The 17119-nt window shown below is 44.7% G+C and overlaps 1 protein-coding gene across 19 annotated transcripts in view; it reads left to right on the forward strand.

Moving 5' to 3' along the window:
* The window catches only part of LOC143956163 (uncharacterized), a 309704-nt gene that overhangs the window by 190423 nt on the left and 102162 nt on the right, over positions 1 to 17119 (forward strand). For 6 of the 19 annotated variants that reach the window (XM_077466295.1, XM_077466292.1, XM_077466286.1 and 3 more), the window contains exons 2-6: positions 2289 to 2406; positions 2607 to 2741; positions 2828 to 2939; positions 3056 to 3147; positions 3240 to 3458. The exons of the other annotated variants lie outside the window; for them this stretch is intronic. In XM_077466295.1, coding sequence (XP_077322421.1) covers positions 2302 to 2406; positions 2607 to 2741; positions 2828 to 2939; positions 3056 to 3147; positions 3240 to 3458 — 663 coding nt within the window. In that variant the 5' untranslated portion in view covers positions 2289 to 2301. The remainder of the gene's footprint in view (positions 1 to 2288; positions 2407 to 2606; positions 2742 to 2827; positions 2940 to 3055; positions 3148 to 3239; positions 3459 to 17119) is intronic. 19 annotated transcript variants of the gene reach the window in all.

The raw sequence follows: 17119 nt of genomic DNA on the forward strand, positions 1-17119 counted from the left end.
ATTTACTCTTTGTTTCCCACCTTGACTACTGCAACTCTCTCCTTAATGGCCTACCCTTACGCAGGCTATCCCCCTTCAGTCTGTTATGAATGCTGCTGCACTGCTAGACTAATATACCTCACTAACCGATCCGTGACTGCCGCCCCTCTCTGCCAATCCCTTCACTGGCTTCCCCTACATTACCGTACAAAATTCAAAATGCTAACCAAAACATACAAGGCCGTCCACAACATCGCCCACAGCTACATCACCAACCTCATCTGCAGATATCGTCCCCTCCGCTCCTCCCGGGACATCCTGCTCTCTAGCTCCCTTGTTACTTCCTCTCATGCTTGTCTTCAGGACTTCTCCAGAGCCTCTCCCATCCTCTGGAACTCCCTGCCCTGGTATATCCGAGCAGACCCTAACGTGTCCACCTTTAAGAGATCCCTGAAAACTCACTTATTCAGGGAGGCCTATGCCATACCCACCTAACACCCCCATCAAATCATTCCCCGGATCTATTACCTTTTGTACCACCACCCCCTCCCTTTAGAATGTAAGCTCTACGAGCAGGACCCTCCCATCCCTTCTGTATTGAACTGTACTGTAATTCTGCTGTCCACCCTCTACATTGTAAAGCACTGTGTAAACTGTTGACGCTATATAAATTGCGTATAATAATAATAATAGTAGTGCTGTCGATCTTGTCATAAAAATTAGGGGAAGAGCCACGTGGGGGAAGAAAAAATAACAGACCCTGAGTCTACTTGTGTATACACTGGCCGTATTCCTTCTACTCACAGAATACTCCTTAATTATAGAGGAACAAATGAGAGTCTTAGCCCTTGTACACACGGTCGGACATTCCGACAACAAAATCAGTCGGAATTTGTCGGACGGATTTTGTCTGAAAACTTGTGTTGCATACACACGGTCGGATAAAGTTGTCGGAAAATCCGATCGTGATGACGTTCATTCGTTAGGACGGGACTATGTTCAGGCTAGTAGCCAATAGCTTTGGTTTCGTAATTTGATCTGAGCATGCGTGGCACTTTGTCCGATCGGAATTCTCTACACATGATCGGACAAGGTCCGATCGGATCATGTTGTCCGAAAATTTTATAGCCAAGCTCTCAAATTTGGTCCGTCGGATATTCCGATGGAAACAGTCCGATGTAGCCCACACACTGTCGGATTATCCGACAACACGGTCCGATCGGACATGTGTACAAAGGCTTACAGACATAAAAAATACAATGTAAGGGAGGAAAAAAATATTTTATAGAGAGGAAAAACATGGCAGGTAAGCAATTCCCATACTTGATTTTACTGTGCTTTTTACCTGCAATTTTTTAGGATGGTTACAGGATCCGGTGGTTCTTATTTTTTTAACCATTGCATTGCTATCTTCATTGTTAATATTCACATACTGAAAATAGACGGGACTCTTTATATCAAGTGGGACACAGAGACAGGAAGAGCGTGATTGTACAGGCACAGGAAGTGATGTCAAGTGCAGACAGGAAGTGATATAAAGACAGGAAGTGAGGTACTTTGTGAACAGGAAGTGATGTAGGGGTGTAAACAGGAAGTTCCTGGTGAGAGCAGGGAGTTGTGAAGGGGAGAGAGAGAAGACGTTAGAGCTGGCAACAGAAGAGGTAATGAGAGATTATTTTATATTTACACCCAGTAACCCCCCCGTCATGTTCGTCCTCTTCCTCCATAGTCACTGTGATGTCTTTTATCTCCAACAGAAGCTGATACATACATATTGATTATATTATAAACAGTACAGAAATATAACCTAAATATAGAGCTGTACATTCAACTACATAGACATACCATGATTACATAAATAGAGCTTCTCACTAACTTAACCCCTATGCGCCAACCGTATGCAAAAATGCAGGCTCTAGTAAGTGGACCTTGGCCCAGAGCGGTTGCATATTTGCGTACCAATTTTCAGACACAGCGGGGCCAAAAGCGCACGCCCTGCACGCTCCTGGCACAGTTCCTAGAGGCTAATGGAAAGCTCCCAATCGCTTCTTGCGTCCGGGAGCTTTCTGATCATGTGATCACCAATGGCAGGCAATCACAACGGTCAAAGGATCATAAACCCCGCCTCCCAGAATCTGAAACCTCTTAAAGGGTGGGGGAGACACCCTTGTGAAGTGGTTAATGTTGAATAAAAATACACACACACTATTTTAGGGTCACATTACTCACTTTTAGAAGGAGGGTTTACAATAAATCTCTGGTTGTCTATGAGCTATAATGATCAGCAAAACTATTATATCTGTCTACAGAGATCAGTTTTGTATGAATCACATGACCACATCAGTGAGGATGGAGGAGGACCCGAGTCCCATGACTGAGAGGATATTAGACCTCACCCTGGAGATCATCTATCTTCTGACTGGAGAGGTGAGGAGGATTCTGGGAGGTCACATGACATCACTCTTATCTCTATTAATAAAACACAGACCTGACTGGAGAGGTGAAGAGGATTCTGGGAGGTCACATGACATCACTCTTATCTCTATTAATAAAAGACAGACCTGACCAGAGAGGTGAGGAGGATTCTGGGAGGTCAGATGGCAATTATTGTTGCTCTTTCATTGCAGAGTGTTCCTCCTCTAAAGTCTGGTGGCCATCTAACCATCACAGTGCCTTCACCTCGTTTCCTAAAACCCAAGAGAAACAATAACAAGAAGATTGTGGCCATCGCCAACAAAATAATTCTTCTGCTGACAGGAGAGGTGAGCGGTGTCGGGAATTCTGGGACATTATCCAGTAACAGACAAGGGATGTGTCTGGATGGTGACTGTATCATTGTGTGTGTCAGGTTCCTATAAGGTGTCAGGATGTCATGGCCTCTGTGGAAGAGTATTTAGAAGGACACAAGGATCTCTACAAGGACGTCATGATGGAGAATCAGCCGCCCCTCACATCACCGGGTAAGAGGAGACTTTATTGTAAAGGAGAGAGCAGTACGGAGGCTCCACCTAGATCCCCCATCATCTGATAAACACATAGAAACAATGTATTCAGTCAGTGTGTGTGTTTCCTACAGATGGATCCAGTAATGAGAACCCACCAGAGAGATGTCCCCGTCCTCTATATTGCCGGGATTCCACACAGGAAGATCACACCATCTCACATAAGGTTACTTAGAACAATTATAAATAATAGCATTCATTTAGACTTGTTTGATAGCTATATTGTTACAGCTAATCCCATTTATATTGAATATTCAGGGTATAAATCAGAATGATTGTAATAATGCTGTTAAAGAAGAGATAAAAGAGGAAGAGGAGGAGGTCGATGTGATGGAGTTTTTAGAAGGACACAAAGACCTCTTCAAGGACATCATAATGGAGCCATTCAGTGGCACAAACCCACCAGAGAGATGTCCCCGTCCTCTGTATTCCCGGGATTCCACACAGGAAGGTCACACCATCCCTCACCATCATCAGGTAGGTTGATTCTGTCTATAGAACACAGAAGTGATTCTGAACTTTGTGAGATGACCTTCTTCTATGTTCCTCTTTTCTGTGGGTCTTGGGTCCAGTCACGTGACATCATGGGTCCTCTTCCTCCTTTTGTTCCTCCAATGGGAGTCATATTCGCAATGACATGTTTCTGTTTCTGTTCTTTGCTCCTGTGGTTTCAGTGCAGGGTTGGATCCCTGGATTCACAGGAAATGACCTGTTCTGAAATAGACAGGACAGTAGACCTTTCTCTGCTGAACACCTACAGATGTTGTTCCTCCCCCAGTCTGTGATTGGACTGTTATAGCCCAACCTGGGGACATGATCAAAGCCTGTGAACCTGGCAGTTCACAGGCTTTGCCCGAGCTGCAAGGGTAACATGGAAAAGAGGAAGATTTACTTATCTGATGCCTAGTCCATAGCTCTGCACTGGATGTGATGACGGCAAGAGACAGTCCACTATATGAGTGGTGGAGCTTAGGAAAGTCCGTAAAAGTGCTTCTCCTCTCCCCTCTTGCAGTGCAGGTGTAGCCGGAGCTGCACTGATTTTTGTCTTTTATAACTGCCATAAGTTGACTTTAATAGATATTTCCATAATTTTTGGGGTTTAGGATGAAGAACGGATTGATCTAAAAGTTGAGGTTAAAGAGGAAGAAGAAGAGACATTTGTTGGGCGTGATCAGCTGTCCATGGAGGAGGTTGGGATGATTATCAAGAGTGAACAGGATGACATTTCTCAACTTATCAACATAAGTAAGTATAGGCACTGTGGAAGAAATGGGTCACATTCTCATTATACTTCTGAATATAAGGATTGTAGTTTCAGAAAAAATGTTAGATAATTATCAGATCTTCCCATCATCCGAGTCCACATAGTCACAGTATAGCACGGCCCTGGTCCTACATACAAGGGATTTCTTAACAGTTTTACTCCCCTCTATTTACTTATAGCGTCCTCCAACCTGAGGCAACACATACATTTTTAACCTTTTTACTGCCACTGACCTATTTCTTATGGTTATGGTAATGAAGGGTTTTACATACCTTTTCTAATGAAAGTGATCGGGCAGATGTATGGTTTTGGTTTCTGGTGACACTTTCCCTGGCCACAAGGGTGATCTGTTCTCCATTAGTTTCAATGGAAGGCAGGTGAGAAAGACCCATGATTTCTCAAACAAAAGAGAACCTATCTTGATTATATTATATCGCATAGGGGACTGTGTCATAAAGTTACACCTAAGCACTTAAAACTTTTTTTTAATTATTTTTTTTAGCTCCGCCCCCACATGCATGCACTCATTAACATGCATGCACTTTGTTTTTGATACACATTGTATACTGCCATGCATGCTGGAGTGTGAACAATTCCCGGGCCATTATTCATAGTTTACTCCAACTGAAGACCTGTGGGGGCTTTATTGTTTTGTGGCCTGAGACCAGTTAAGATTTGGGGACAATTTATATCAGGAACATTATGTTCCTAAAAAATAAAGTGGAAGTACTATACTCCATACAAAAGGTCCATCTCTGTTCATTGATTTATTGGAGATGGACCTTTCATAACGTTGTGCACCCCAACAAATGAGGAGGAGATACTGTACATCATATGAAAGGTCCATCTCCATTCCTCAATATAACGTCATGTTCCCAACAAATGAGGAGGAGATACTGTACATCATATGAAAGGTCCATCTCCATTCCTCAATATAACGTCATGTTCCCAACAAATGAGGAGGAGATACTGTACATCATATGAAAGGTCCATCTCCATTCCTCAATATAACGTCATGTTCCCAACAAATGAGGAGGAGATACTGTACACCATATGAAAGGTCCATCTCCATTCCTCAATATAACGTCATGTTCCCAACATATGAGGAGGAGATACTGTACACCATATGAAAGGTCCATCTCCATTCCTCAATATAACGTCATGTTCCCAACAAATGAGGAGGAGATACTGTACACCATATGAAAGGTCCATCTCCATTCCTCAATATAACGTCATGTTCCCAACAAATGAGGAGGAGATACTGTACACCATATGAAAGGTCCATCTCCATTCCTCAATATAACGTCATGTTCCCAACAAAATGATGGTGGTTTCTCCATTATGTACCCTTATCTGTCATTAATGCACAAAGGAATGTTACTCAGTAATGCCACACTTGTTCACAGTTCACCGCTAGACCAACGTCCTTGACTCTTTTATTCCTGGCATTTTTAGAAAATTGCCCAGATTGGAGTCCCTATATGATCTTCAAATTTAATTTTATTTAAAATCCAGACAGATACAGGCAATTCCATATAGTAACAAACCACTGGCCCACTTTGGCTAATGAAGCCTTAGTCGTAGCTATTTAATATTAAAAAAATTTGCGGATCATATATGAACACTTTCCGAGATTTTGGAGGGTGAAGAGGAGTCCAACTTCTGACATTTGTACCTTTGTTTCCCAACAGATGGATGTGATGTCAGGAATTCCTCGGAGAGACGTCTTCTATTATCTGCTGATTGTAAGTCAGAAGATAATGTCATCACACAGGATCCTCCAGGAGGAAATCCAAATACACAAAATATACATCACAGACCTTCCTGTCCGGAGACATCAATGGATCCCTCTGATCAGGGGGAATCTTCTCATCAATCACATACTATGATTGGAAATATCCATGTAAGATCTCACACTGCAGATCCATCAACAGATCCTTCTAATCCTGAGGAAACTTCCTCACCCCATGAAGGAGATCACCGAGGTGACAATCTATTCTCGTGTTCAGTGTGCGGGAAATGTTTCACTCGGAAAGGAGCACTTATTTTACACCTGAGAATTCACACAGGTGAGCGCCCTTTCCCTCGTTCAGAGCGCAGCAAATGTTTTAAACGCACTCCTCGTGCACACCAGAGAATACGCACCAGTGAGCGCCCCTATTTATGTTCAGAGTGTGGGAAATCGTTCATTACTAAAGGAGAGCTTGTTAGACACCAGAGATTTCACAGGGATGATCGTCCTTATTCATGTTCAGAGTGCAGGAAATCTTTCATTTTTAAAGGAGACCTTGTTAAGCACCAGAGAACTCACACAGGGGACCGTCCTTATTTTTGTTCAGAGTGTGGGAAATCTTTCACTGAGAAAAGGACACTTGTTATACACCAGAGAAGTCACACGGGTGAGCGCCCGTATTCATGTTCAGAGTGCAGGAAAACATTCACTGAGAAAAAGATCCTTCTTGTACACCAGAGAATTCACACGGGTGAGCGTCCTTACTTATGTTCGGAGTGCGGGAAATGTTTCACTCAAAAAGGAAGCCTTGTTGAACATCAGAGAATTCACACAGGTGAGCGTCCCTATTCATGTTCGGAGTGCGGGAAATCTTTCACTTCGAATGGAAGCCTTCTGCAGCACCAGAGACGTCACTCGGGTGACCGTCCTTATTCATGTTCAGAGTGCGGGAAATCTTTCACTCTGAAAGGAGTCCTTGTTGCACATGAGAGAAGACACAGAGGTGAGGGCCCTTATTCATGTTCAGAGAGTGCGAAATCTTCCGAAAAAGATGATCTTGTGGAGCACCAGACAGTTCACACAGGTGAGCGCCCCTATTCCTGTTCAGAGTGCGGGAAATCCTTTGCTTCGAAAGGAGGCCTTGTGCAACACCAGAGAGGTCACATGGGTGAGAGTCCTTTTTCATGTTCAGAGTGTGGAAAATCTTTCAGGCTGAAAGGAAACCTTGTTATACATAGGAGAATTCATACGGGTGAGCGTCCTTATTCATGTGCCGAGTGCGGGAAATCCTTCACGCAGAAAGGACACCTTGTTAAGCATCAGGAAAGACACACCGTACAGCTCACGCAGAAAATTCACACCGGTGAGCGCCCTCATTCGTGCGCTGAGTGCGGGAAATCTTTCACTCAGAGACGAAACCTTGTTCGGCATCAGAGAACACACACCGCACAGCGTCCTCAGTGCGATCAGACCACGGAAAGTGTTTTACAGATACAAGAAGTCTGATTGGACATCATAGGAAAAGCGCCTGACTATTTTCTATTTTTTTTTTCTTAAGTGTTTTTTTTTTTTTTTACTAACATATCTGTTTAGTCTATAGAACAACAGTAGGAAGGTAGGATTTTGTATATAACCCAGATAGCAAGCAATTGAGCTGCAAGTTTGCAAATGCCTTGCTAAGCTATTGCAAGACTTGCCAGGCTTCACAAGTTTGTTGCGCAATTGCAGCAAGTCCGCATTGCAGGACTCCAGATCAACTTTATTTGCGAACATTCTGCAAGTCTGCTGCAAGTTCTGGTTCACGTATGTTGTGTAATAGCCCTCCCACCACAGGGGGGCACTGTGGCAACATTTTCATGTCTGTAGACCTGTAGTGCTCTTGCTGTAGGCTCACCACTGCAACTTTGCTCTTGCTAGAGACTTGCCACTCCAGTTTGCTTCAAATTGGAAAAGTGTCGACTAGAACTTGTGCTTAGGGTGACCACATTTCGAAAAATGCCATTTTAGGGACACCACGCCCCCCCCCTCTCCTTCCCAAAATTCAGAAGGCGCTATAACAGATCACAGCATAGCTGGTGTTGTGTCGAATATGTCCGCCCTGTACTGCGTTTGTATGTCCGCCCTGTACTGCGCTTGCGCAGTACGGAGGACAAGGAGACGCGCCTGCCTGAACGGCGCCTGCGCACTGAGTCCAGGTTCAAGCCCCACCATCCAAGTGGAGTTAGAATAAAAATAGCCAAGCGAAGCGAGGCAGTGCCCGAAACGTGGCGAGCGAAGCGAGGCCGTGCCCGCGAGTGGCCCTGTTACTAAGTGCTACCGTATGTCCACTTGGATGGTGGGGCTTGAACCTGGTCTCATTGGGCAGTGCCATTCATCTTCTGAGACTTTCAGAGTCTCCTTGTCCTCTGTACTGCGCTGCGCAGTACGGGGATGGACACTATCCGATGGGGGGGCAGATTTTGGCAGAACGCCGGGTCTGCATGTGTACGCTCCACCCACTGATCACACCCCCTAAAAAAGACCACTGCATCGTCGCTTTACTTACTGAGAGTATTTGTCCTGGCTGGCCAAGAAATGTTTTATCTTGTTCCAACGCTGGCTCTACTAGACACAAGAGACGTAGGATGACCACATTTCCAAACTGCCATTCAGGGACATTCTCTCCTTCCCAAAAATTAGCTTGTGCTGTAACGAATCACAGCTCGGCTGTGGCGGCGGGGTGCGCGCTCCATTCAGAAGCACTGATCACGCCCCCAAAATAGGCCGCCGTATCGCCATTTTACTCACTGACAGTACTTGTCCTGGCCGGCCAAGACCTGTTTTACCTTGTTCCAACGCTGGCTCTACACTGCTCTGGAGTGATTAGACACAAGAGACGTAGCGTGACCACATTTCCAAACTGCCATTCGTGGACAACTTCCACCCCCTCCCAAAAATTAGGTTGTGCTGTAACAACCCAGAAGCACTGATTACGCCCCCAAACAAGGCCGCAGCATCGCCACTTTACTTGTCCTGGCCGGCCAAGACCTGTTTTACCTCGTTCCAACGCTGGCTCAGTGATTAGACACACAAGGCGGGATTTATGATTTCTCCAATTAAAAGCAGGAGGCGGGGATTGTGCCTCTCCAGACATTCCTGGCCTGAAGGTCTGATTCACACCAATGCATTCTTAGTGCTTTTTGCAGATTTGCACTACAGTCCATTTAACATGGTTTCCTATGGAACACGTTGTGTAGTGCAAATCTGCAAAATGCAAAGAGCACTAAAAATGCATACATGTGAATCGGGCCTTAGTGAGTAAAGCAGCGATGTGGCGGCCTTTTTTTGAGGGCATCAGGTTGGCCCAGGATGGGGGAGGGAGTTGTCTGTGTCAGTTTTATTCCAGAACACTGTATTGTCCTGGAATGAAAGTGCCCAGGATAGACTTGCGAAATGTGGGACTGTCTCGGGAAATCCGGGACTGTCTCGGGAAATCTGGGACACATGGGGGGGGGGGTTATTTACTAAAGCAGTGATGGCGAACCTTGGCACCCCAGATGTTTTGGAACTACATTTCCCATGATGCTCATGCACTCAGAAGTGTAGCTGAGCATCATGGGAAATGTAGTTCCAAAACATCTGGGGTGCCAAGGTTCGCCATCACTGTACTAAAGGAAAATCCACTTTGCATTGCAAGTGCACTTGGAAGTAAAGTGACTGTAGATCGGAGGGGGACATGCAAGGAAAATAAAAAATAGCATTTTAGCTTGCAGATGATTGGATGATGAAATCAGCAGAGCTTCCACTCATTTCAGATCTACCCCTCAGATTTAGAGCGACTGCACCTCCAAGTGCACTTGCAGTGCAAAGTGGATTTGCCTTTCGAAAATAACCCCCATGGTCACCCTACTTGTGCTTCAAGTGGTCTGCAAATGTACAACTTGCCAGTGAAAATGTGCAGCAAGTTAACAAGACTAAAGCCTCATACACACGATCGGACTTTGTACAAACTTTCCCGTGGACTTTTGTACAAAGGGCGTAGTCCACAAGTTTGTATTGCATACACACGATTGGACTTTGCTCCATCGGACTTTTGTTGCCAGAAAGTTTTTTCCGTTCGCACAGCCAACAAAAGTCCGATGAAAACCAAAAAAGTTTGTCCGATGGAGCGTACACACGGTCGGATGTTGCTCCAAAACAGCTCATTTGCATGTTTGTTGTCAAAAAGTCCGATCGTGTGTACGGGCCTTAACAATTCAACACAGCCAAACATTTGTGCAAGTTATCTTTGCTGTCTGGGTAAGGATCGCACCCGGGCAATGGTGATATCACAATTATAGGTGGAGTTTGATGGGTCGAGTCTTCTCTTGGCTTCTTGTATATTATTGAGACTCCAGTGGTGGGATGTGTCTGCTACAGTTTCTGCCCCCACTTTGTTGTATCGCCATTTATCTTTTTTTTTCCATTGTGCATGCTTTTATATACTTTAAATAAAAATTCAGCACAGAGAGTGGTAAACCCCGATAATGGGTTACATGAGTGAGTATGTGTAGTTTGTATCATTTACAAAAAAAAAAAAAAAAAAAAAAGTTGTAATGTAGAAATAAAGACAGTCAAATGTTTGACAAGTCCTTTTATTAAACAAAAATTCCAACAAAAATGCCACTCGCTATGAATACTTTTGTCAATCATGATATCCACCACCCAACAATGACCCAGCCAAAGGCCATATTTGGGTGGTGATGTCACAACTATCCCCGCCTGTTAGGGACTGCTTGGCACCTCGCCTGGGTACTTCCGCCAACCAGTGCCTCCTCCCCTCCATACCCTTCCAGCAGACTGAGGGCTAATACCAGGCCTTCACCCCAAGCATCGCACACAGACAAGCTGTTGAGGTAAAACCAAAGGAATTACTCTTTTATTAACCGTTTAAGGACCACCTCCTGCACATTTACGTCGGCAGAATGGCACGGCTGGGCACAAGCACGTACAGGTACGTTGCTCTTTAAGTGCCCAGCCATGGGACACTCTCGCGCCGCCGCCAGCGCTCTCGCGACCCGGTCCTGAGCTCCGTGGCCGCGGGACCAGCGGACCCGATCGCCGCTGGTGTCCCTCGATCGGGTCACAGAGCTGAACAACGAGGAGAGGTCTGTGTAAACAAACCTCTCCCCGTGCTTCCTACTGAGCCTGTCACTGATCGTCTGTTCCCTGTTATAGGGAAAGACGATCAGTGATGTCAGACGCCAAGCCACACCCCCTACAGTTAAAAAAAAAACGCACACACTTAACCCCTCCCCGCCCCCTAGAGGTTAACTCCTTCACTGCCAGTGTCATTTACACAGGAATCGGTGCATTTAAATAGCACTGATTGCTGTATAAATTACAATGGTTCCAAAAATGTCAGATGTGTCCGCCGTAATGTAGCAGTCACAATAAAAATCGCTGATCGCTGCCATTACTAGTAAAAAAAAAAGAAAATGTATAAAAATGCTATAAAACTATCCCCTATTTTGTAAATGCTATAACTTTTGTGCAAACCAATCAATAATCACTAATTGCGATTTTTTTATTTTTTTTATTATTTTTTTTTTATTTTTTACCAAAAATATATGTAGAATACGTATCGGCCTAAACTGAGGAAAACATTTTTTTTTATATATTTTTTGGGGATATTTATTATAGCAAAAAGTAAAAAATATTGAATTTTTTTTCAAAATTGTCGCTCTATTTTTGTTTATAGCACAAAATATAAAAACCGCAGAGGTGATCAAATACCACCAAAAGAAAGCTCTATTTGTGGGAAAAAAAGGACGTCAATTTTGTTTGGGAGCACGACCACGCAATTGTCAGCTAAAGCGACGCAGTGCCGAATGGCAAAAAGGGGCCTGGTCCTTTGGCTGCAAATTGGTCCTGGGCTTAAGTGGTTAAAACTCAGACACATACTTTATAACCCACAGGAGGACATTCCCCTCTTCAGGATATTAGCATGACAATGCAAACTTCAAACCGCAATCCAGCTAATAACTAACCATGATCTTAATTAAGTGGCAAGCCAATTAACAGCTAGTCACCTAGACGATGCTTTGATTAATTATGGATCCCACCCCACCTCAGACAGTCTGGCAACAGTCTATGAGAACAAAATTCATACAATGTTCCAGCAGTCTGAAAAAGTGGAATTCATTTATCTTCATATATTTTTGAGGGAGATTATTGATAAATATTTCTGTCCCAAATGTAGGAGCCTCTCCAACCCCAATCAACAGGAGGGCCACCATATTCCCTCTGACCATTAACCCGTACAAGATTTAATATCGCACCTTTCCATCCACTCCAGAAGGGAAGTTGTATTGATTTTATTTAGAGAATGAATCCAAGCCTCGCTCTCAGCGATTGTCACGTTGGTGTCCATCATTGGAGGATGATCTGCTCTCTCCATGGGATCAGATGCTGAACTGAGCTCTTTTCCATGTTCTGAGTGGGAGAAGCAGACAAAATCCCCACCATGGGCCATAATCAGTAGGTAGGAGGCTAGCCCCTAGTCCCCTCCAAAAGCCCCTGTCCTGATTTGGTCTGTCACACTAACCCTTTACTTAAAGTGGTTGTAAACCCTTACAAACCACTTAGACCTACAAGTAAGCCTAGATTAAGGCTTACCTGTAGGTCCAAGAAATATCTCCTAAACCGTGTAGTAAAAGACAGTGACCGCTGTCTACGGCGCATGCGCCGTAGACAGCGGCACGCATGCGCACTATCGCCGTTACCCTGTTTCCCTGAAAATAAGACAGTGTCTTATATAAATTTTTGCTCCCAAAGATGTGCTAGGTCTTATTTTCAGGGGATGTCTTATTTTTCCATGAAGATGAATAGGGTACACATTTATTGATTCCGCCCCCTTCTGATCCTCCTGTACCATTTTGATCCCCCCCACCCCCCTCAAATCCACCCTGTGTCATTTTAAGTGAGTCCCCCTCCACCCACCTATGTGCCAATGGATTATTTAGTCTCTCCCCCCCCCCTCCCATCTTCACCAGACATAACCCCACCCTTTACCAGACATTCCCCCCACCTCAGTCACCCCTGTGTGTCTGTGGAGGCAAGATTCCACACAATGTGCCAGACTCCTGCCCAGCGCGACTCACTGTCTAATTGTGAGTCAGCCAGACTCCGTCAGGGAAGAGCGAGCAGAAGGTGGCAGCTTGTGCTGGTGGCAGGGCGGGCTCTCTGATGATGGGTGACGTCACTCGTCATTCAGAGAGCCAGCCGCAGCTCACTGATTTAAAGAGACCTCGCACCTACCTGCCTGAACAGCTCTGGCTGAACTGCGGCCAATCAGTGAGCTGCATGGCAGCGCCCACCGTTATGGTCCAGAAGAGTCAGACGCCTTATGGTAGCTTTAGGGGCCTTATATTCAGGGGTGGCCTTATTATCAGGGAGGCCTTATTATTGGGGGAAGCCTTATTATCGGGGGATGCCTTATATTTCTGCGAGAGGGAAACCTGGTGGGAGGTCTTACTTTTGGGGAAACCCGGTAGCAGTATGCCGCTGTTAACGGCGATATGCCGTTAGTGGCAGCTCCCGTGCGCATGCGCGGGAGTGACGTCATCGCTGCTCCGGTGCTGTGAGTGGCCGGAGCAGCGATACCCGGAAGAAGATGGACGCTGCGGACTACAGGGAACAGCAGTGACATCGCTGGCTCCTGTGTCAGGTAAGTGACACATAATGGGCTACTATGCGATGCATAGTAGCCCATTATGCTTTACCTTTGCAGGGAGACAAAGAGGAAGTAAAACCCATCAGGGTTTACTTCCTCTTTAAAGCGGTACTAAAATGTATACATTATTTTTTTTTTTTTTTATTCCAAAAGGTAGCAGTTACTTACTGGTAACTGTCTTTCTGGGAAATCTTCCAGGACGGCACACCTGAGAGATGAGAGGCTCCTCCCTACAGTAAACACAATCAATCGACAGCTGTTTTAAATCCCCACCCTTCCCCTTGATCCTCAGTTTGTAGAGAAGTAACTCCTGAACCCGGTTCACAAGGGAAATCATTCCTCATAGGTACTCACCTTCTAGTGTTCTAGAATTTTCTCTCCTCCAACGGGTGGGAAGTAGGCCTGCCGTCCTGGAAGATTTCCCAGAAATACAGTTACCAGTAAGTAACTGGTACCTTTCTCAAGTCATTTTCCAGGACGGCACACCTGAGAGGATAAACAAGTACCTCAGGCCTACCTTAGGGTGGGGCCACTGCAAGACCCTCTTGGTGAACCTTGGTTCTGCAGTGAGCTTTACCTCCACTCCATACGCTCATATGCTTGATGAAGGCATCTTAGCTGGATCATACGGCTGATCTGCAGGTCTGCTCCACAGATGTCCCTGCCTTTTCCGCTTCGGATGCAGTATCTAGGTGAAATGGGCTCTTAAAAATGGAATCAGAAAACATGTTAAACTTGTAGGTTAGCAATGTTGCCTATCTCACACATCTAACAACCATGGCCTATTGTGCCTGTAGGTGCTACTTAGAACCACTAAAAAGATAAATAAGAGACCTGTGTAAGACAAGGACACTACATTAATCAATAAGAGGGCCTGTCTTAACACTACCCTGTTGAGGGAAATAAAACTGCAAAAAATGGGGGGGCCCCGACAGACAGACTTTTTTTTTGTTCCTTTTTATCTTTATGTCAGCAAAAGACTAAAGGGAAGCCTACTTAAGGGAAATAGATTAACAGAAGCTTGAACCCTGGGTTTAAGGCATGCCCAATCTATGTCCTTACTTACGCCTGAGAGCCTACTTCAGGAGATTAAAGTCCCTAGCAGGAGTAGACTACCCATATTGCTACGTCTAGTTTTGCTAAAAGGGGCGAAATGAAGGCCATGCACCGAGCCGAAACCTATTCGATCAGGTATACATCTTTATACTTCACCCTCAGGCCCTAATAATCCTCTGAACAGAACTCTCCAAGTTCTTACTAAACAGGGCGATTCATTATCCCCTTCCTCCAGTGTCCCATAACCCTACAGGGCTTCAACCCTAGGAAATGGTTCTGGCATCCCTGAATGTAAGTGGTCAAGGTTTTCTGACATGTGGCATCTGCAGCCCGAACTCCTGGCCCCTCCATGGAAAAGTAAAAATAGGGGGAAAACACTGCGCTAAAAATCAGATATGCACAAAGAGCACAGCAGCCAACACCAAAACAAACAAAGTTCAACAGGCAAAAAGGTAAAAAATTGTGTAGCGCTTCTTAAGTGATAAGTGTCATCAACATGTGTTAAGAAAATGATCATATAACAAAGATCATATAAATAGTGTAAATGGGCAAAATAAAAGTCCAGAAAATGGGTATAGGCTTCCGTAATAAAGCTGGCACGAAGATGGTCGAACCATATCAAAGTAAGAGGGAAATCCTACTAAACGGATATGTCCATGTACATCAGCTTGTCTGGAAACATTAGGGAAAGTAGATAGATACTTCTTACCAACTCTGTTGGACTCACACAGTCGTATGACAGTTGAGTCAGTAAAGCTTGGGGTCACAATCTGGGACCGAGGGGTGGATCGAGGAAGGTCCGTCAAACTTGTGAGGAAACTCCAAAAGACTGTATGCCAATGATGAATCTCACCGGTAGGACTTCAGGACAGTTTGGCAATCCAGCTCAGATACGGCCACCACACACCGATACTCCAAATACCCCAAGATGGAGGGGAAGAGAATTTGGGGGTTTTAAACCAAAAAAGAAAAAAAGAAAAAGCTCCACATGGTGCGGGTCAGACGGTAAAAAAGGTAATTTATTTAAAAGTCAAAAAAATAACTAATGACTTAGTGATCACAAAGCAATGGAGTAAAAGTAAAAATAAAAAATTTTTTTAGGTCCCATGGGCCCCAAACTTTGCATGCATACTCCCAAGACCCTCGACTACATGGAGCCGAAAAAAGTGAATCAATACCATCTATGGTTCAGGAAATATGACGGTTTCAAGTTGAGCTCCAATTGAACCAACTTTTGAACTTTGAACTCCCATTACAGGGAAACCTTCTATACTGGTGTACCATCGAGTTGCGGGTGGACCCCCCACCTCGGCACCCCCCCCCCCCTGGGGGGTCATGCCAGACAGATCTCTGGCCAGCTAGAAGCAAAATGTGATCAAAGTGACTGACATTGAGCTCCTCTTTCTGGGGAACCACATGGTGAAAACCAGCCAAAACTTTGCACAGTTGCAGGGGAGACTCTTTAGCACCTATGGTGCAAATTTGGAGCCCCAATAACCTAAGGCCGACCTGTACTGACTTCCCAAAAACGGTACCCCAGGACATCAAATTTTAGCATGCATGCATATGTGTCGAAACGCGTCGGGCTAGCTGTTGGCACCCTACATTGCTTTTATTTTTACTTTTACTCCATTGCTTTGTGATCACTAAGTCATTAGTTATTTTTTTGACTTTTAAATAAATTACCTTTTTTACCGTCTGACCCGCACCATGTGGAGCTTTTTCTTTTTTTCTTGTTTGGTTTAAAACCCCCAAATTCTCTTCCCCTCCATCTTGGGGTATTTGGAGTATCGGTGTGTGGTGGCCGTATCCGAGCTGGATTGCCAAACTGTCCTGAAGTCCTACCGGTGAGATTCATCATTGGCATACAGTCTTTGGAGTTTCCTCACAAGTTTGACGGACCTTCCTCGATCCACCCCTCGGTCCCAGATTGTGACCCCAAGCTTTACTGACTCAACTGTCATACGACTGTGTGAGTCCAACAGAGTTGGTAAGAAGTATCTATCTACTTTCCCTAATGTTTCCAGACAAGCTGATGTACATGGACATATCCGTTTAGTAGGATTTCCCTCTTACTTTGATATGGTTCGACCATCTTCGTGCCAGCTTTATTACGGAAGCCTATACCCATTTTCTGGACTTTTATTTTGCCCATTTACACTATTTATATGGTCTTTGTTATATGATCATTTTCTTAACACATGTTGATGACACTTATCACTTAAGAAGCGCTACACTATTTTTTACCTTTTTACCCCTCCATGGAAAAGAAGGCTGAAATACAAAAGGTGATACATGCTTTTTTTAGGTCCCATGGGCCCCAAACTTTGCATGCATACTCCCAAGACCCTCGACTACATGGAGCCGAAAAAAGTGAATCAATACCATCTATG

This window comes from Lithobates pipiens, unplaced genomic scaffold, assembly GCF_037356315.1.
Source record: "Lithobates pipiens isolate NorthernLeopardFrog02 unplaced genomic scaffold, aLitPip1_a1.2 Scaffold_35, whole genome shotgun sequence".
Lineage (NCBI taxonomy): Eukaryota > Metazoa > Chordata > Amphibia > Anura > Ranidae > Lithobates > Lithobates pipiens.